General features: G+C 39.4%; 1 protein-coding gene across 1 annotated transcript in view; it reads right to left on the reverse strand.

Moving 5' to 3' along the window:
• Positions 1 to 21,647, reverse strand: part of nmbr (neuromedin B receptor) — a 74,206-nt gene that overhangs the window by 26,036 nt on the left and 26,523 nt on the right. The window contains exons 2-3 of the mRNA XM_023288254.3: positions 12,437 to 12,578; positions 9,474 to 9,689 (exon numbers count right to left, since the gene is read on the reverse strand). Coding sequence (XP_023144022.1) covers positions 9,474 to 9,689; positions 12,437 to 12,578 — 358 coding nt within the window. The remainder of the gene's footprint in view (positions 1 to 9,473; positions 9,690 to 12,436; positions 12,579 to 21,647) is intronic.

The raw sequence follows: 21,647 nt of genomic DNA on the forward strand, positions 1-21,647 counted from the left end.
CAATAATCTGTATACATAAGAAATAGATGCTTTGAGTTCAAAGTCTGCTGTGTAGCATGCACTTAATGTTTTGAAAGGTTATCTTATAACCCAAACTATGACCATTCTTGGAAGTGTCTGACATGGGACACCAACCTCAGACTCCTGGTGAAAGTCCTGTGACCCTAATCCAGCCCCTGATGAAGGTCTTTTTACCTGGAAAAAGTGTGATCCATCTATCAGTGTCCAATATTGACACAAGGGACACCAAAACCAAAGGATACCTTATGCGTATCTATAAAACATCAATAGTTGTATTTGACACTCTCTAGAATAAGCTGGATCAACATGATCATTGCATTGGAGTTTTGTTTGAATAAACGTCCCATATTTAGTCCAATTTTAGCTCTGTTTTTGGTCTCCCGTAATAAATATCTGACTATTTTGCTGTTAAATGCTCCACTTTCATTTGGTGTTTGCTGCTGGCCAGAAGGTCTACAGTGGGTTTATCAAAGGTGCTTAATGCTGCTGGAAACACTAAGAGCTCTAAGAGCAAACCAAAAATTGTAGTGATTAAAAAAGTCATGGTCTGACATGGTGCATAACCCTCAGTCTCCTGGTTGACAGTCCTCTGACTCACACTGTGTCACTGACTCATTGTCGTAAGGCTGTTGTTTTCTTTGTAGGACTATTGTTTCAAGAATTTGCTGGAGTTTAACCTCAGCCATCCTATAGTCACGATAGACAGATATCATAGATAGCAAAAACGTTCAGACTTTTAAATTATATTTCTTAAGCTGATGACCACATCCTTGAGACCGTTAATCTCTGCTCTGACTGACTCACCTTCTACACCTTCTGAAACTTTTTTTCTCAGGTCTCATTGGTGGTTACAGAGCGCTAAGCGGCTCTGCATGTGATTTATTTATTCTAAATGGTGTGAGTCAGTGCAGTGCAGTTCATGGCTGTCTGCCAGCTCAGTGCCTGAACGTCCTTCACTTTGCATGACCAGCAGTCAAAACTTACAGACACTGAAAATACATTTTGGACTGTTCCTGTCACCCAGCTGCTTGTGCAATCATTGTGTCCAATCCTGCAGCTGTCAGTCAGCCGTCACTCAAAGAGATTAAAGCTGCACTGCTGCTGTACTGCGGCACTGCTACTAGTTAAATAAGCAAAGCAAATGTAATCCTGGTTCAGGTTCTTTCTCATGTACGGGTTAAGCTAAACTTCTCTGGGTTCTTCTATCTCAAATCATCACATTTTTACAACAAATTGTGCTTTAAAAAAATGACCAAAAAAAAGGGTAGCAAACACATTTACCATTTGAACAAGTGATAATATGTATATTATAACATGTGAATGTGTTTGTGTTCATTTTCCTCCACCAAAATCCAGTTTTGGTAAAACTGCCATTAGCAGTTTTATGTCCCAGACAAAGATGGGATGTTGTGAGCAACATAAATGCTAAGTGACAGAACTGAACTGAAACTGAAGGGAAAAGTCAAATCCTGCATTAATGAACTGTTTGACTCTGAATGTTGAAGGTAATTTGATTCATTAGAAGCAACTATTAGAACTTCGGACAGCGCTCAGAAGTTCTGGGTGTCAAAGCTACCGTTTGTGAAACTCAATAGTTCTTCCCACCTTCTGTCTCCGTCTTATTATCATTATCTGTGAGTCTAGTTTTGTCATCTATTAGACCTCATGTAGAGTGAAGCAAAGTTATGTTCTGCTTCAGATGTTTCAGTCTGACAGTTGTCTGAAAGTTCGCTCAGTGCCACCTGCCCAGTCGATGCCTGTAATGGCTTCCTGTCTGACTGGTGTCAAACGGCTGAGCACCTAATCATTGTGTTCCTGTGAAGCTGTCAATTAACTGTCACTTAAAATAAAAGTCAGGCCTGCTGCTGAAGTTGTAATCAATGTTAGCAAAGTGACAAAAATGGAAGCTTTTGTGCTTCTGTGTGTAACTTCAAAAGTTCTATAAGAGATTCTGACTATTTACAGTATGAGAACTTATTACAATTTCTTTTTTTTTTTTTTTTTTACCAAACTGATTCCTAAAAACTCTTCAGCAGGTTCAGCAGCAGACGTTTTCTTTTGTCTACAAAAATCTAAGAATTTTGGAACTCAAGTAGAAACAAAAACAAGACATGATTGTCAATGTAAATTCAGAAACAAATTCTTTTTCAAATTCATTTTTGGAATTTGATGCTGAGGAAACATTCATCTTGACTGTTTTTTTTCTGAATAACCAGGTATAACAGGATTTATTTAGGAATTAATGAGCAGATCAAAAATGCCTTTCAGCCCTAAACCATCCATAGCTTTATAAACCAGCAGGAGTATTTTAAATTCGTTTGACTTCTCTGCTAAAGAAACATTCATATTGACTTATTTTTGGAAGTATTTTTCCAGTGAAAGCTGTTTGCCAAGGTTGCAACTCTTGTGACAAAAGAGCAAATCAATTTCATCGACAATTTTTAAAATTCTATTTCATGTTTCCTTAAAAACAGTTGCAATATTAAGTCTATAATATTTTATCAGATTGATGTTGGTGAGAAGTTTGATCACGACTTCCTGAGTTGTTGACGTCAAACACAGAGACATAAAAGTTTGTTTTTTGGTAAGAATTTTTGATTGTGCAAATAGCATAGCATTTTTAAAATCTAATATTTAATTTGTATTGAGTATTAGGTTGGAGTTGCTGTCCATGTAGAGTGACCGGACAGACAGATAAACAGATAGATAGATACTTTATTAATCCCTTGGGAAATTCAAGATCAAGTCAAGTTGTAAGGTTATATTTTAGTCCCATCATCTATCAACATGTTTCAATAGTCTGAGCAATAAAACTCATCTTTTCCCAGCTTAAAAGCACACAAACACAATAAAGTTAGAGGAACAGCTTCCGTCATCTAATATTCACTCAGATACAAAAATCAAGAGTTTTACCTGCAGTTTATTCTTACTAATGGCAGCACCATATTGCATCATATTACTGTGCTCAAGAAAAAAAACTTAAAAATCCTAAATAAATATTACCAGAGCAAAAATGTTTGCTACCAACAAGGCCTTTTATGGAAATGAGCGTTTCAACAGCTACAGTACTTTGACCGCCGTCAGACTCCAACAGCAGCTTCCTACCAAGCAGTTCTTGTTGTTTGGACTAGTGATGGTCATTCTGCTCCTCTGCTGCTCCACTTAAAAGCTCACACAGGTAAAAAATGTTTTATTTAGTTGTTCTGAGGTTCTGCTGCAGGCGTTTGGTTTCTCCACCCGATTTTAATATTCACACTCAGAAATGCGAGTTTTAGCTCCGAGGCACAAAAAAAGGAAAAACTGAGCTGCATTTAACCTCTGAAGTGTGACGACCACTGGAAGTCCTCCTTCATCACTTTTTGTGTTTTACTGCAATATGTTTCCCCTCTTGGGGACAATGTTGCAATTTTATCTTTTCATTACACATACAGCCACATTATGTTAACGTTTCATCGTCTACATCCCAGAATATCCATGGTTTTCCCATGTGACAAAAAATGACAGGCTTTCTGCACCTGAAATGTAACATCTGAGGCCTTAAACAATTTTAACTTATTCATATTGTGAGTTTTTGATTGAATTCACCTTCGCCGGTATTGTTTTTCAAAGTCTTTACGCTAAACAACAAAATACAGAAAAAAAAGCAGCCTATGAGTGTTTTCTGATCAATGATTTGTCTGAAATCAATTTTCTAGCTGGTGTGTGTGTGTGTGTGTGTGTGTGTGTGTGTGTGTGTGTGTGTGTGTGTGTGTGTGTGTGTGTGTGTGTGTGTGTGCTCTAGTGTATTTCTTATCTGAGGGAACATAATGAATTAGCTCTGCTCCCAGATAAGATAGTATGCGTGTTTGGTATTGATGTGGGCGGCTGCAGTTAATGTAGCAATCGTCTTCCAGCTCCTACAGATGTGGAGATACGGCCGCCGTGTGAGGAGGATTTTTCCCAGCTGGGAGAGTGCTGATTACATCGCTCCCCCACGAGGAGGCACAGATGGATTTAGCTGTAATGAGATGAATTAGACGACGCACACGATATGACGGGACAGACCGGCACAAAGGGAGGAAGACATGGAAGAGATGTGGGAAGACGGGGAAGAATTTATAATGCTGCAAATTACATGTCTGACTTAAAGGTGCAGGAAAATCTATTTGCTTTCGGTGGTTTCAGAACAAAATCCTGCCGCACCAGGAAGAAGATATGCGATGCTATTTGACCAAAAGTACACTTTAAAAAGTAATATTGCTCACAGACAGGCAGACAGACAGACAGACAAACGTACGCCGATCGTCACATAACTCCGCTGCATTCCTTGGCGGAGTAATAACAGATCATATAAAAAGACACATAAGGCAGTGTGTTGCTGCAATAAAAAAAAAAAAAAAAAAAAATTCCTGGTTTTGCTAGAAATTTTCTCATTATGGCACAAAACTTTTCGCCATCAATTTATTCAGTTTTTACAAGAAAGAAATCTTATATAACAATATATCACTTCTTGTTTTTGCTATTATTTCACAAAACCAATGTGTCTCCTTAAAACTGTAGTTTCCCATTAATAAAATGAGAAAAAAATGTATCTGTTATGGTGGCAGCAACATGGTCATGGTTGACAATATTATTAGAATTTTTACATATAGTTTATATTATAGTCCAAGTATAAGAAGAATTTGCCAAGACACAATAAGATGAACTTTCTTCTAACTTTCTACAAACTGCATATTTTCTGTGCAATTCTAATAAGTCAATTAGAATTGTATTATTTCAGAACTTTCTCTATTTGGGAGTGCTGGAAATTGTAAAATCCTAATACGGTGTCACATTTGAATAACTGGGTGTAACTTGATTGATTTGAGAACTAATCAGCTGATCAGAAAAGCCTTTCAGGCCTGTAAATCATTCAGAGCTTTATAAACCAGCAGCGGAATTTTAAAGTCAGTTCATTTGACTGGCATTCTTATAATTTAGTCGTCTCATTGTGCCATCTGGAAGATTAACACCACCAACTGTGTATCCCTGAGCGCCTAATATTCACATAATGGTAGTGGATGGAAACATGCATGAATTTGCATTTCATTTTGCAGACTGACTGGAAATTCTGTCGAAAAGTGTCTTAAATTTGGATGGAAAGTGCGTGGACAGGGTGTTCCTGCATTATTTTTCTGTAAATCACAAATTCTGGAATATTTACAGAGCCTCAGAAGTCATTTCTTCAACCTGTTTCCACATTATAGTCTATTGACTCTATAAAGCTGCAGTATAATACGTGTGTCCAGTGATCATTGCGTACTTCACGTTTCAGTGACTGTCTCTGATGATCCTCCTCCTCTTTCAGCTCTCAGCGTCACCAGTTGATTCACTGTTTGCTAGTCAGTGACTCTCCATTAACCCTGTGTTTGTTGAGGTCAGCGTCACTGAAAGTGTCCCTTCAGACCTGCAGACCTGCACTGGACTTGACTTTTTATGCCACTTAAGTGACTTTATCTTCAGTATTTATGTGTTTTGGGGACGGCACCTTCAGTTAATGGACTCCATTATGGGGGGAAAAAGGAAAGTGAGGACGATAATAATAAAAACAACCACAACAAAAGTGTTGCTGCACAAGAATATATGTTCGCCAACTGTGGCTTACTGAGTCTGAAAGAAGTAATTTGGTATAGAAAGCTGGAGTCACAAGTCCTTTAGAACAAATCCAAGTCGAATGTCTAGTAATTAAAACCGGTATATCATTTAAAACATGTTTGAATCAATTTTGGGTTCATTTAAAATGAGTTGAACTTGAATCTTGAGTCTTTCTGAACAAGTCCAAGTCAGATCATGAGTAATTTGAAGCAAATACAATAGTCAGCTTGAAAATGATCATGTCTCAAACAGTTTCAAGTCAAGAATCACTTACAACAAGTCAAGTTTCAAGTCATTTCAAAGGTGTATGACATTTCACTAGTCCAAAAAAAGTCAGAATCAAGTCTTTTTTTATTTGGAACGAGTCCACTTCAGGTCTCCAGTAGTTTAAAACGGACTCAGGTCGAGTCCAAAGCCTGCCTGAAAAAAGCCAAAGTGAAGCTGAAGTGATTTGAAAGATGTCAAAGTCCCCAGTGACTTCCAAGTCAAGTTTTTTGAAACATCTCCTTATCTCAAGTCACTGGAGACAGTTCGACAACAACACATCCAAATGTCAGGTCTCAAGTCCTTATGGTGAATTCCGGTCAAGTCCTCAAGAGAAAATGTCGAGTCACGCTGCATCAGTTTCAAAGCTGTGTGAATTTAGCTTCAAAGTCAAATCTGCCATTCAGTGCTTCTGATGTTAATGCTAACTGGTCAATTAACTCTATTACTTTCACTATGAGCTGCAAATACTGATATCAATAACTTTTTCTGCACAGATGTTCCAGCAGCCCTGTCGGTACAATCAGCTGCAGAGTGTCAACTTTGATTGACGGTGGTTTTACCAACAATAAAGACACAAATTGCACATTAGAAACATCTGGAAATAATGAGAATATCATAACTACATTTTTATAAAAATGAGAAACTCGGAACAGCAGATTGGTGCGTCTGGCTTGACTCTGATTGTATCGGTGTTATAAAATTAGCCTGGATTTCCTGTCAGCAGTGATTATTATCATGACGCTCCCTGGAGACGTGGCAGTAATTCCCAGCTCTGCCGCTCCATCACTGCTGCCGTACACCTGATGTGACCTGCTGCTGCCATAGCAGGCTTTAATAATTCAGCCCTCCCCTCCCCTCCTCCTGACCTCTCCTCCATCTGTGAGGATCAAGCTTGTGTAAAGTGATTACTCACTCCGACTGACATGGTCCTCCACTGAACTCCCTCGTGGCTCAACTATTTACCGAGGCCTGTGCGGCCGTGGCAGTGGGAGGTGTGGGTGCAAAAAGCATCGCATTCATGTCAGTCTCCATTAAACCAAACTTCAGACTGTTTATCTTCTGCAAGAGCTCGAAATCCCAGGCTGCGCTTAACTTCTTTTGTCGTGGCATGACTTCTTCTTCTTCTTTTGTGTTAACTCGATCACTTTTTGAAAATAAAAAGTCAGTTTGAAATGACAACAAAAGTGGAACCGCTTCAGATGTAAACCGCTCAGCCCAAAAAAAAGTCGCACACTCTAATATTTTTGTTGGACCGCCTTTAGCTTTGAGTATGGCACTCATTTGTTGTGGCATCATTTTGATAAGTTTGTGCAATGTCACAGCATTTATTTCTGTCCAGAGTTGCATTCATTTTCACCAACATCTTACATTGATAATGGGAGAGTCGGATCACTGTGCAAAGTCTTCTCCAGCACATCTCAAAGATTCTCAACAGGGCTGAGGTCTAGACTCTGTAGAGGTCAATCCACATGTGAAAATAACGTCTCATCTCCATGATCCATTCATTCTCAATGTGAGCCCCATGAATCCTGGCATCGTCATCTTGGAACATGTCCATGACATCAGGGAAGAAAAACTCCACTGATGGAAAGACCTGGTCATTCAGTATATTCAGGTAGTCAGCTGACCTCATTCTTTAGGGAACATAATGCTGCTGAACCTGACCAACCCCAGATCATAACCCTAACCCCCACAGGCTGGTAGGAACTAGACATGATGAGTGCATCACTTCATCTGCCTCTCTTCTTACCCTGATGCCCCCATCACTCTGGAACAGGGTAAATCTGGACTCATCAGACCACATGCCCAACCATGTTTGTTCCTTGATGGTTCTCCACTATCCTTCCAGGTTTTAATAATGTGATGGACAGTTCTTAACCTGATTTTAGTAGTTTCAGAAATCTCCTTAGTTGTTTTGGTTGCTTGATGCAGGCCAATAATTTGACTCTTCTGAGACAGATTAACATAATTTCCACAACCACAGGATTTGTCTTCCAACATGGTTGTTTAAGAAATGAGAAGCTCCTCACTGCATCAGCTAGAGTTAAATAAGTTGTTGCAGCTGAAACATATTCATCACTGCAGTAATTATCCAATGGAAGGATCTTACCTATTTGTTTAGTTAAATCCAGGTGGCGACTTGTTTTTTTTGGCCAGGCAGTGTATTTTCTTTTAAGGACTACAAAACTTGGGCTGCAATCACGGCTCAGATTAGTTGCTTTGCGATTGTTTTCTGAAGTCCTCACACATTCTGTATCATCACAGAAACCTAATATACTGATGGATGATAATAACAATAGTAGTATATGTGGCTTTTCTCTGAATAAAGCTGTAAACTATTGCACAAAAGATTAAAAAGGATTATATTCATGAAACAATAAAACAGCAATAAAATAAGTATCAATGAGATAAATTACAGTTAACACAGAAATAAATGCTTTTTTTGAATGGAATGCTTTGGGAATGGATTCGAAACAGCAGCAGATTTAGCAAATATATTGTCAGCAGGTGGCTCAGACTGCAAAAGTACAATAACCCTCCATCACCAGTCAGGTTCTGAGAATGACTAAAAATCCACTACCAACCAATCTAAGGTGTTGCTGGGTTTAAGAGAGCCTTGATTGTAGTTTAGGTCTTGTAGGTCGTAAAGAGCAGAGTTGGTACAGTCCTGTGTATTAAAGATCAGTATCATCGTCGCTGAATGTCACTTTGGCTGCTCTCAAAATAAATGATCTATCATCCTCTGTCTGGAGGAGTATCTCTACCTCTCTCCTTATTGTGACTCTTTCTGTGGTTTCTTGCTTTAACTCCTTTTGAGGCATTTATTCACTAATTTTGCATTTTGTCTCACTCTCTCTGAAATGAGAGTCTATGGACAGAAGGTGCTGAACATAGTTTTAGAAAACCCCTTTGGATTTGACTTGTGCTGCTTTCTATTAAAGTCAGAAGTTGGACGACCAAGATGGACGCCTCCAGCACAAACCTTTGTTTTCAGATGTACCATTGTGAACAACACTAGCTGATAACAGATTGCACAGTACTTTGTACATAGAACCACTGTAGAAAAATGTCAACATACAAAAGTTGGACATTACTGTGACTGATTTCATTATGCAAGAATAAGACATGAGTGCAAACAAACAGTACATTTCCACAGCTTTCACTGCTGCTGATCAGCCATCCTGGATTTTTAGGTTGGTTAAGTGAAGTTTATCTGACTTTCTGAGTTGGAAATCCAACTACAGGTTCCAGCTGTAATTTCCAACTGGGAATTTGGAAAATTTCAATTCCCCGGGTTAAATGGAGCTCAGTTGTTCTTTTTCTGTTGTATTTCTGACAGAGCAGCTGTTAAAGGTGAGTTTGCTGCTCTCTGTGGTGGATACATAAAGTTAATAAAAATCTGATCTGATGCAAACTCTGTAGTTTAACTTGTTTTTATTTTGCTCTTCATATATATTTCATTCCCTGATATTGGGAGCACACACTCCACCAGGTGTAAAATGACACAAATTATGGTTGTGTTTGTTAGAAACCTGCTCATTCATCCTTCCATTCATTCATCCATTGGTCACCTGTCTCTTGGTGTGTTCGCTGACTTCTCCCGGCATGTCGTGGGCGCTCTTGATGAGCGTGCGAGCGATGTGGTAGTAATACACCGAGATGATGGCCAGAGGGATGAGGAAGTAAACCAAGAAGATCATCACTGAGTGGATCTTAGGATGCATCTGATTGGACAGCGGGTAGGGCACGCAGTTCACAAAGGTGACGTTTGTGTTGTCTCTGTGACCCTGGGGGGGAAAATGGAGAGGAAATTAGGAAAGGAAATGAGGAAATAGTGTAGGAAATTAGGGAAGATGATTCAACAAGAAAAGGAAGAGGAAACAAAAGCAGGGCATCTTAGAAGAGGAGATGAGAGAGAGGAAAAGTTTGAAGAAGAAGAAACACAAGAAGAAGAAACACAAGAAACAGAAGAAACAGAAGAAGAAGCAGAAGAAACAAAAGTGGAAAAAACAGAAGAAAAAACAAAAGCACATCAAGAAGAAGAAACAGATGAATAAGAAGAAGCAGAAGAAAACAAGTAGAAGACGAAGAAACAGAAGAAGCAGAAACTGAAGAAGAAGAAACTGATGGAGACAAAGAAACAAGAAGTAGAAACAGAAGAAACAGAAAATGAAGAAGCAGAAGAGGAAAAAGAAGAAAAAACAAAGCAGAAACAGAGGAAACAGAAGAAACAGATGAAGGAGCAGAAGAAGAAGGAGAAGAAGAAACAGATGAAGAAGAAAAATAAGCAGAAGAAACAGAACAAGAAGAAACAGAAGAAAAAGAAGCAGAAGAGGAAACATGAAGAAGAAAAAGAAGAAGCAGAAGTAGAAGAATGAAGAAACAGAAGAAGCAGGAAAAGAAGAAGCAGAAGAAGAAACAGATGAAGAAAAAGCAGCAGAAAGAGAAGACAGATGAATAAATAAATGATGAAGAAACAGAAGAAGAAGAAGAAACCCTTGAAGAAGAAAGAGATGATGATGAAGAAGAAACAAGGAACGGGGAGGGGAAAAAGAAGAAAAGTCAAAAGACAGGAGAGCAAATCAAAAGAAAGAATGTGATGGAAGAAAAGGAAAAAGGGCAGCAAACAAATGGAGAGATGAAGAAAATAAGGGGAAAATATCAATAGGGGAGGAAGCAAAGGATTGTGAAAATGAGAAACAAGCAAGAAAAGAAGAACAGGATCAGAAGAAAGAAATGGAGGAAAGAGTCCAGGAGGAGGAGGAGAGCAGTGAGGATCGACCTCAGTAAAGACCATAAAACAGACTGCAGAGTGAAGCAGAGGCCCATTCATTCATAAATCTGACTCTAAAAGAGTTTCTAGGTGCCTGGAGGGAGTGTTTGTGTGCTGGGAAACCCCACTGAGATGATGCTGAGCAGTTTAAACTGCTCTGTCAGAGACGAGCCTTCAGCTCAAAGTGATGAACACCACACATTTAGACTGAACGTACAGATGTCACAGACTCTCTGCCAGCAAAACCTCACATTCTGAGGTTGTTGCCAATGAATGATTGGCTGCTGATGTCTCCGTCACAATCAGCGCAAAGATTTAAAGTGTATTTCAGAAAGTAGAAATATGAAAAATCGCTGATGTGGTTTGATTCATTCTGCACTCACATTCTTTAGTTTCATTTGTTTTGTCGGTCAGAGATTTATTTTAATCTCCTCTCTGTGAACTCTGAAAGCACTTTGACATGTGATGGCTGTTATTCAAGGGTTTTATTTGTCCGTTTTTCTTTTGTATTATAAGAATGAGAGCAGAACAATCAATCATGTATCCCAGTACGGGTCTCAGCTGCTGTCATGACGTAACTAAACAGCGTTAAACATGCTCAGACTCATGGCTGGCTGGAGCATCCTTATAGCCGATGAATTACATTCAAATGGGATAATTCCTTACATTTAATTTATCTGAATCCCTTTAGAGACTCCTTAGTCAACCAATGGAACGTAAACTAGACTTTAGGTCCATTTAGGGGAAAAACTGAAGAAGCTGTTCAGTCTACAGAATGTAGATTTAGTTTCTTGCATGGTGTGGAAATATTTCTATAGGTCGAACCATAAGGAGCCAAATGGAAAAATGTTTCGTGTTCATGGTTCCTGTTATCAAAAATGTGTCGTTCTTGGACTTCTCTGGGGGAGAACAGAGAAATGCTGGACATTTTTTTCTTCCCCGACCACTGAAATGGAATATATTCATCATCAAGCCTGCAAAGTGTTTGTTTTATTATTTAAGGTAATAAGAGTCACGGCAGTATTTCCACAACACACCTCAATATGATCACATGGACCACGTGAAAAGGGTCACTGGTACAGATTATCTGCTGCGAGGAATCCTGTACAATGTAAACAGAACTAAACCCAAGAATAGCCTTTGTAATTTCCCCAAGGTACAGCTTCAGTTAATTAGGCTTTAAGCTCCTGGTTTTAATGTTCCAGTGCACAACTTCAATGTTTCTTCTTTCAAAGCAGCCGTTTTCAGTGAAAAATATCTTTGAGAGGTTTATTGGTCAAACCAAAACAACAATCTTACAAGTTTGTGTCATGTCACTCTTGCATGGTGGTTATATTACAGTTTAGATGTGATCAGACAGAATGATCTGAGAGTCCCAGCAGAGATATATCATCAGCTCACTTCATCCATCTGCAGTAAACAATAACCTCACTGTGGCCACAGACACATCTGTGTTTCAACAAACATCAAAAGAGAAAGCGGACAATGTGAAGCTGTGTTCAAGGGCAGCATCATGGACCAGCACTTCTGCAAAGAGCAGCAGCATTGCAGGCTCACCAGTGTGCTGAGAAGCATTTTATACTGTATTCAGATTGGCTTGGTTCAAAAATGACTTTAATCTGCAACTGGACAAAGACCTGCAATGTGGAGGAACCTTGTGTGAAGATGTTGTGGATGTAAAGAAAATCTCCAGCTCTGGTTTTGATGAGTAGCAGTGCTGTTTGTAGTATCTGCTCTGTTTTCTTTATTTCTTTACTTTACCTGCATGGAGACGACTTGTGAGAAAATGGCCTCAGGAACAGCCAGCAGGACGGACAGCAGCCAGATGGAAACAGCTTTCAGACATGTCCAGAAGACTGCGCTGGACGTCTGGATGTCCATCGGGTTCACTATGGCCTTATACCTGACGGATACAGAGGGAAAAATCAATACATTGTCTACAAACCAAACAAAGCAACAAGAAAGCTCACAGTAGAAAACTTTTCATGAAATCGGACAACAACCTCAAATCACAATCAAACTCAGACAGAGAAACATACAGAGAGAAAAACCACAGACTTATTTAGTCTCAGTGGAACTGACTCAATATTTTAGATGCTGGACGCAGAAAAAAGAGCAATTCAAACTTTAAAAAATGCAAAAACCCAGTGGATGCTGTGATGATGTAACATTAGAGTAATTATAGCTCAATGAGCTGTGGAGTGAATGCGACATGAGGTTGAGGGTTGTGGTTTGAGATCTGTAGTGTTACAGTGTGGTGCTATGGTTAGCAGCAATATGTGGTGTAATGTGTGTTAATTGTTTTATAATTATTTCAAAGGTGGTCATTTGGATGTCTACGTTTTCAAAAGTGGAACTCAAATTGCACAGGTGTACTTTTTTCACAGCAAGGAATCCACAAATTGCACAGATTTGAATGAAATGACTTGATTTCACTGTTCAACTGCTGGCCTTTAGCCTGTAAATAACTGAAAGTGTTTATGTAGCATGATTTAAGAGTAGATGCGCTTCACTATATAACCAAATGGAAGCCAGAGCAACAGGTATGACACGGAGACGGAAAGTCAAAAATGCGGAAAATAAGATACTAAAACCTAAACGTGGGTCTGGAACAGCGTTTTAAGTGTGGACAGGAATCTTAAATGCGTCTTCAGTTAGACCTTCACCAGAGAGTAGAGGTCAAGCGATGGAACACTGATGGTACTTTGAAGCAGGAAAAATCCATTCACTCCCCACATCCCTCTCCAAAAAAACAACACTGACAGAAATTCAAACCTTTGAGTTTCTTATAAAACAGACTCAGCAAATTTTCAGCAGAGCAGTATTTACCTTCGTTCTAATGCACAACTGTACGTCCCACTTAATCCCAGTAGTAATGATGTGATATATTATCATCTTGACTGGCTGACATTGAATACTGGATGTCAGTATCAATGACTCCCAAGCAGAAATCATCATAATCCCTTTCTCTAGCTCTAGAAATAATGCAGATCATTTTATTTCTTGTTTGAACCCATCAGTCACCAGTTTTCCACAAGAAGCCTGAAATCTCTGAGGTGCCTTTGATTCAGGTCTTTCTTGAAATACTTGTTTCATTCAGCTTAGCCAGATCTCGAAGGTTAAGTCCTTTCCATCTTTTTCAGACTCAGAAAAGGTCAGTCACACATCCCGAAAGAATCACTGCCAAAACATTCATAGGCTTCAGTAGGTCCAAAATGCTGCTGATTGGCTTTTACTACATTGAGGCAGAAGTAACCACATTACTCCAATTCATGCCGGCCTTCACTCTTCACCATAATAAAAAAACATAGAGAAATGAAAGCAATCTCTGGGATAAAAACCAAGATAAAAACATAAAATTTAAAAGTGCAAATGTCACTACTTCTTATTGAGCTCAGTGATGGTGACAGGAACAAAGCTGTTTTTGTCATGTTTTGTCCTGCAACTTGGGACTAAAACCTCTGTCCAGAGGAAAGAAGCTGAAATTCACCCGGTAGAGAATGGGAATCATTATTAAGAACTGATAAAGCCATCTTCTTTACCTGTTTAGTGTACAGGGAGGCTGGACAAGACTGTGACTCACTAATCAGGTGACTGGACCATCTCACTATTTGGTTCAGTGAGTTTTTCTCTGTAACAGAGGTCTGACCGAACCATGCCACCAAGCAAAAAGATAAATCAGACTCAATAAAAGAAGGATAAAACAGAGTCAAGATTGTTCGTTCAATGTGGAAATATGTGAGTTTTCTGAGGCAGTGAAGGCGCTGATGGCCCTTTTTGCGGACAGATTTGCAGTTTTCATCAAAGTTCAACTTTTCATCAATTATGCTCCCAAGGTGTTTATATAATTGTGCTTGCTCTATTTTCTGACTGTTACAACCTCTGTTAGTCATGTGGTTGGTAATGGACTTTGTAGAGCCTCTGTGTGTTGGGATGGCTTGTGAAGACTACATTGTTTACAGCTGGCTGAAGACCAAGCTCCAGATCCCACCTGGTAGTCATCAGGAATGATTGGCCTGGAGCTCCACACCTGCTCTCAGCCCTGGTTCTCCCCATCTCCTGACCCGTCGGATTGGTCCACCACCACAACTCCTCCTCCCACAAGATCCCAACCATCACCACACCTGTGTATAAATGTGCAACCAAACTCTCAGTCTGTTTGCTCTGGTGCCATTTGAGTCGTTGTATTTTGTGTGTTCCGTAGGTTCCATAGTCACTGAGGAGTGGCTAACCGGAATATAGCTTCTGTTAGCAGCTGTTAATTTGGTGAGGAGTTCCATGTCTTGGTGATGACTTTAGCTCCTGTTAGCAGCTGACTGATTTGGTGAGAAGCACCTTGAGTCTTGTCTGACACTAGGTCAGACAGAACCCCATTTATTCTCACTCTTTGTGACCTGTCAGTTAAAAAGTCTAAAATCCAGCCCACCAGATTTTTGATGATTTCAAACTGTTCTAAAAGTCTTTTGGTGGAAATGTGGGGCTGGATTGTGTGAAAAGCAGAGAAGTCAATCAATAAAAGTCTTGCAAATATCCCTTTACTCTCTATGTTTAAAGATCATGTTTAGTAAAGTCAAGTCTTTTCACTCCCTATGAGATTTATAGCTGAGATTTCTAACAGTTCCTGTATTTTTCCATGTGAAGAAATCCACTAAAGTGTGGAATTTTCTCCCTACGGATCTCAGACTGGCAACAGCAATACCTTCTTTTAACATAAGACCTTTTCTTAACTGTTTCTATTGCAGGTATTTTATTTTTTTTCAGTTATTATGCATTTTTGAGCACATTATGGCCCACTTGTCCTTCATCCTCTGAACTGTGGTTATTGTATTTTTGTTCTTCATATGTGGTGTTTGATCTGCTTGTATTTTTAGCTCTGCTTTGTGCAGCACCTTGAAACTTTGAAAGGTGATATTTTATGTTATTCTAACGCATTAATATTGCCATCCTATACTACATTACAACCAACAACCTTATCATGCTCATAATTTCTGAATTTGCCTTTGTTGGCGAACACAGCCTGTCTACTTATACATGTATATAGTTCAGGTGAGACTAGAAATGCATTGAGAAGAGGTTTTTGTGTTGCCCACTAATGCAATATGACAGAGAAATTCTTTCACACTTTTCATTACTGTCTCTCCTTCAACCTATAACTGAACTAATTAATGAAATGATGACAGTAATTAGTGCTTTAGATACAATGAGGTCATAACTACATCTAAACTGGATATCAAGCTGAATTTCAAATAAATCAAGTCTGAAATCTGTCTTCAGTGGGAACAGTGTTCCGTTGTTTGGTTATGCCAGCTGCCTGCCGTTACAATACATGAGTGGTTGACTCTCCTAAAAATGGTGAAGCTTTCCATTTTGTAGTTTGCATCAACACCTGACTGATTAGAGACAACGATCAGTCAGCCTACAGGGAGGAGGTCCAGCATATGCGATGATGGTGTCATCACAACAACCTGAACCTCAGCACCGGAAAGACCAAGGAGATGGTCTTGGACTTTAGGAGATCAAAGTGAACTGAGCACTCCACCCTCTACATTGATGGAGAGGAGGTAGAGAGGGTGGAGAGCTTCAGGTTCCTCAGGGTCCACATCTCTGAGGACTTCACATGGTCCACCCACACCTCACACCAGGTGGGGAGGTCCCAACAGAGACTGTACTTCCTCAGGAAGCTGCGTCAGGCTCATCTCCCCCACAAGCTGCTCATTAACTTGTATCGCTGCACCATTGAGAGCCTCCTGCTGTACAGTGTGGTTCACCTGCTGCACTGCAGAGGACAGGAAGGACCTGCAACGAGTGGTGAGAGCAGCAGAGACGTTTACACCAGCAGACTTCAGAGGAAAGCCAGGAGACTCACCAGAGACCCCTCACACCCAGGACACTCTCTGTTGTCCCCCCTCCCCTCAGGTAGACGTTACAGGACACTCTCTGTTGTCCCCCCTCCCCTCAGGTAGACGTTACAGGACACTCTCTGTTGTCCCCCTCCCCTCAGGTAGACGTTACAGGACACTCTCTGTTGTCCCCCCTCCCCTCAGGTAGACGTTACAGGACACTCTCTGTTGTCCCCCCTCCCCTCAGGTAGACGTTACAGGACACTCTCTGTTGTCCCCCCTCCCCTCAGGTAGACGTTACAGGACACTTAGAGTCAAAACCAACAGACTGAAAAACAGCTTTTACCCCTGAGCTGTCAAATGTCTTCCTCCCACCTGAATGACAATATCACATACAAGTGCAGTATTTATGTGTCAGTGCAATTCATATCATGTGCAATAATAATGTGTAGAGCAGGTCTCTAACCATGAACCATTTCCAGACTGTATATTTGCTCTTATGTTGTATATATTTTTTAGGGTGTGTTATATAGTTTCTTTTTAATGCTGCTTTTCGGAGAGTACTAAACTGATTTTCACTGTTTTCTCTAACAGTGACAATAAAGATCTATTCTATTCTATTCACCTTTCTTTACAAATGCACCACAATCCTGCTGTTGTATAATCTCCTGTTCTTCCCATTCAGAAACTCTGCTGCTGTCCTACCTCTCCCACCTGCCTGCACTAACCTCAGTCTTTGCCTCCGTTCACACTCACCTGATTCCTTTCTCCTGCTGACTCACCGGCTCCTCGTTCCCCCATTAGTTCCCTCACTATTTATACCAGCGGAGTTTCACACATTCCCTGCCAGACTGACAGTCGTGCTCTGACCCCCGTAGCTTTCCAGCCTTTTCCTTTCTGATCATCTGCCAACTTTTGGTTCCCTGCTTGTTTTTTGGACTTGTTTCTTCCCCCTTTTTGCTCTGTTTACCTGTAATTCCTGCTGCTGATCCATCCACTGATTCCTTTGCTTGTTTGCTTCCGTAAAGTTGAACAGTTTCTTTCTCATTTTTCTGTCTATGAGTCATACATTTGAGGTCCACCTTGCAACTGAGGTACTGCATTCAGTAAAGCAACAGACAAAAAAGTATTACATGTACTGTTCCACATCAACAGAGACTGGGTCTCTGAGCGAGGATGGTGAAATGAAGTCAAATAAAACTCAGCAATGTATCACACAGGTAAATAATGTAACTTGGTATATTTGACCAGAGCAGATCTAGCGATGAGATAATTTTAACCAACCATACATCAAGCAGGCTACTTTTCACCAAATTACTGATGTTAATTATTAACATGAGCCTCTGTAACTCTGTTAGGCCAAGTCTTCATCTAATAATAACACAAGTCATGTATTGTTCCTTTACATATTAACTCTCTCAACCCCAAAACATGCTATGTTTTATAAAACGTCAAAATAACAATGTTTATTAGATGATTCATAACAGAATCATCAGATTTCTAACTTTCCAGTGTTCCTTAAAATACTCATCTGTGACATTAAGTGTAGAAAATCAACTGGAAAAAAGAAACCGATTCTGTAAAAAAGATAAGACAAGATAGCTTTATTGTCATTATTCACCATGTACAATGAAATTCTGGATGACTTTCTCCCTTTTAAACATACAAGACAAATAAGTTAAGAAAATAAAATAAGAATAAAAAAATAACTAGTCTAGTAAAATACATGAATAGAAATCTTTCCAAAAAACTGTACAAAAAATGTGCAAGTGGCAGCATATAACAAAAGAACAGAGCATTTCAAAAATGATACAGTGGCAGATTGTGCAAATAGATACAAAGCCGTTTCCTCATTGTGCTTGAGGATGAGGTAGTTCTAGGAAAAAGTTGATTCGTTGAGATAAATGACAGATTTCACCAATTTCTCCAATCAGCTTCCTTTAAACCACTGCTGGAGAGGACAACTAGATGATGTGACTGAAAGAGCTCCGGTCAAACCTCAAATTGCGAAAAACAACATAAAATCCATGATGGAAATATGGCATCACTCAACAAACAGCGGATGTTTTTGTCCCAGTAGATCGAACCTTGATGGACATCATCATTTATTCACTGAGTCTGTTTACAGTGCACTCTGCTGCATTTTGCTTTTATTGATACATTAACTTGTTTGCAATATTTTCGAGGTTTCTCTGGCTTTTGCATTCCCACATAAGGTGTTTTATGCAAACTGAAATTGTGCATAAAGGCAGGTGGATAGAGACGGTCCTATAATGAAAACATAGACCCATATTTCCCCTGCTGATGCTGAAAGAACTGAACCACTGATGAAACCAAATGCTGACTCCTGCAATGCATGACCGTGTCTTTATGAAACTCAGAAACCTCCAGACAAACACAGACATGTGAACCACCTCGCAGCAGCTCTGCAGGGCACAGTTGCTCCTGCAGTTCAGGTCAGTTCCCATGGTGCATTGCTGCGGTGTGCATCAGCAGCAGCATTGAACTACTACCCGTGGTTGTGAGGAGAAACACAAGAAGTCTTCTTTCACAACAGTATTCTGCAAAATGGACAGAAGTATCGACCCTGTTGCACAATAGAATTAGACATTAAAGCCGGCCTTTTTTTATCTGCATTAATTAATGGCTAAAAACCTTTATGAAGCAAGCCCTTAATCACACTCCACATTTCCTGGTCCAACACCAAACGAATCATCTAATAATTATATCATTTTTCTTTTGACAGCAGTAGCAGCTCCAGGCTCTTTGTTAGTTAATGAGAAGCCCCATCAGCTGTCAGATGGCGGTGGCTGCATATTGGAGGACAAAGAGAGGAAACAAAAGCACCGTGTCACTCCAATCCTAATTATTCCGTATGTGTAATCATGGAGCTGCATTTTAAATTAGACAGAGCAGGGCAGTGATTAAGATGGATGGTGACACAGTACAGGACTGATTTCAGCATCCATCTGGTAAATCACCAAAGCTAGATGAGGAATCCCAGAATGTGCAATTTAGCTTAAACTAGAAACATTCACAAATGGAAAAGGCGAGCCTATGCATCTTGACAAAGTCATTTTATTCTATACATTTTTTAAAAATCCTATAATTAAATCGCTTGCAGTAATTACTCCGCCAAGGAACGCAGCGGAGTCATGTGACGATCTGCGTACGTTTGTCTGTGAGTCTGTCTGTCCGTGTGCAGCATGACTCAAAAATGGACCAACGGATTTGTATGAAATTTTCAGGGAAGGTCAGAATTGACAAAAGGATCACCTTGTTATATTTTGGCAGTGATACAGCTTATAGTCTGGATCCATGGATTTGTTAAGGATTTTCCATAACGAGATATAGCGGCCGGCACGGCGTCACTGTAGCCATGACAACAAGTGAACACTGTGTCAGATACCTGCATCAAGTCATATTTTGGTCACGCAATTCCTTATCTGTTCAAAACGTACATGCACAACACATGCCTGTGCTCACGAAAGGTATTTTTTTTTAGTTAGTGTGTGGGTTGATCTATATTAAATGGCCAGTTTCTATGTTGCCTTGACTTCTGAATACACAAATTGAGGAATGACCAGTCTTGGTGGAGTACTGCGCTCTCTGAGTGCTTTTCTTGTTACATTCTGTGAAAAACTGAATATTCTGGGGTCTTCCATGCAATTGTGAAGCCATTAGTAATTCAACTGCAACCATGAGTCATGTGACAAAAGTTCAGGGACTTTTTGGTTGAACTGGGTTGAACTGCAGGCTGTGTTTATGCAGAGCAGATAGGAGATAGAAACTAATTTAAAATATTATCAGTGAAATATTGATACTATGGTGAGGTAACACTTGTGGGATAAATGTTGTTCATGTAGATTACAGTTTTTTCAGTTCATGTACATAATAATTAGGGCTGGGACTTTAACACGTTAATTATGATTAATTAATTACAGAAAAAACAACACGTTAAAAAAATGACACATTTAATGGCACCTTTCTCAATTCCCTAATTTCTGGCACACCAGTAACACTGATGCATACTTCAGCCTGATAGGTGGCGGTAATGAACCTGAAGTCTGTTTGCCAGCCGCGAAGAAGATGCACAGGATGCACTCAAGGCAGAAACGTCAGATCAACATGGCGGCTCGGTTGCAAACTTTCTCTTTTATTACGAAAACTGTTCAGCAAAAAGTATTTCTAGAAGCATTTGAAACGAGAAATAAGCTGCTGAATCTGTCCTCGTTTTAGTTCAATGACGGCTAGTTTAGACATTAAACGAAAGTTTCACGATGTGTCACATTTGCATAAATTAAACTATTTTATGCAAATGACCTCTGTGGCAACGCACCATACGTTAGCTTTGACAGTCCTAGTACCGGCAAACAGTGTAGCCATCCCATAATAGACAAGTGGTCAGCACGCTGGAAGTGTTTGAGTTTACAAAACGTCTTAAAATGTTGAAGATAATCGCCATAATTGCACTTTGAATTTGCAGTAATCTGTGAATGTAGTAGACAGATGTAAAATGCACAGATAAATATAAATGAAATACAAACATTTTTGCTGTTTAAGTTCAGGTATATGTCTATTCATCCATTCAGTCATTAACCAAAATTTATTTGAACTGAAAAACTATAATAACAATAACTATAATAATAATGTTACTATAATGTAAATAATACTAACAATAAGAATCAACATAACTTTTAACATCTTTTCTGATTTTTGCCATCATAATTGTGTCATGCCAAACAAGAGATATTGTTGAGTTGTCTCTACTTCTAACCAGGTTGTGTTGTTTCCATAGAGGTGCAGGACTTTATATTACAGGAAACAATGAGCCCACAGTGACAAAAAAATGTGACAGGAGCAAAAATTGCCCAGAAAATGTTCAAAAACAAGAAGTCAAACCGAGGAAAGAGAGTTAGTTGAGGAAATGTGAAAAGGGAAGAATTTATTAAGTTATATTCCTTTTCTTTAATTGTTTATAATCTGCTATCTTTATACAATGAAACAGGATCAAACTAATGTCAGAAAGCAAAAATTATGGAACATGAGTAATGCGGTGCCTAGTAGAAAAGCAAGAAGATGTATATATGATACATTACTGAAAATAGAAAGAAGTAAGCTAAAATTTGATT

The sequence above is a fragment of the Amphiprion ocellaris genome, chromosome 12 (genome assembly GCF_022539595.1).
Source record: "Amphiprion ocellaris isolate individual 3 ecotype Okinawa chromosome 12, ASM2253959v1, whole genome shotgun sequence".
NCBI classification, from domain to species: Eukaryota; Metazoa; Chordata; class Actinopteri; family Pomacentridae; genus Amphiprion; species Amphiprion ocellaris.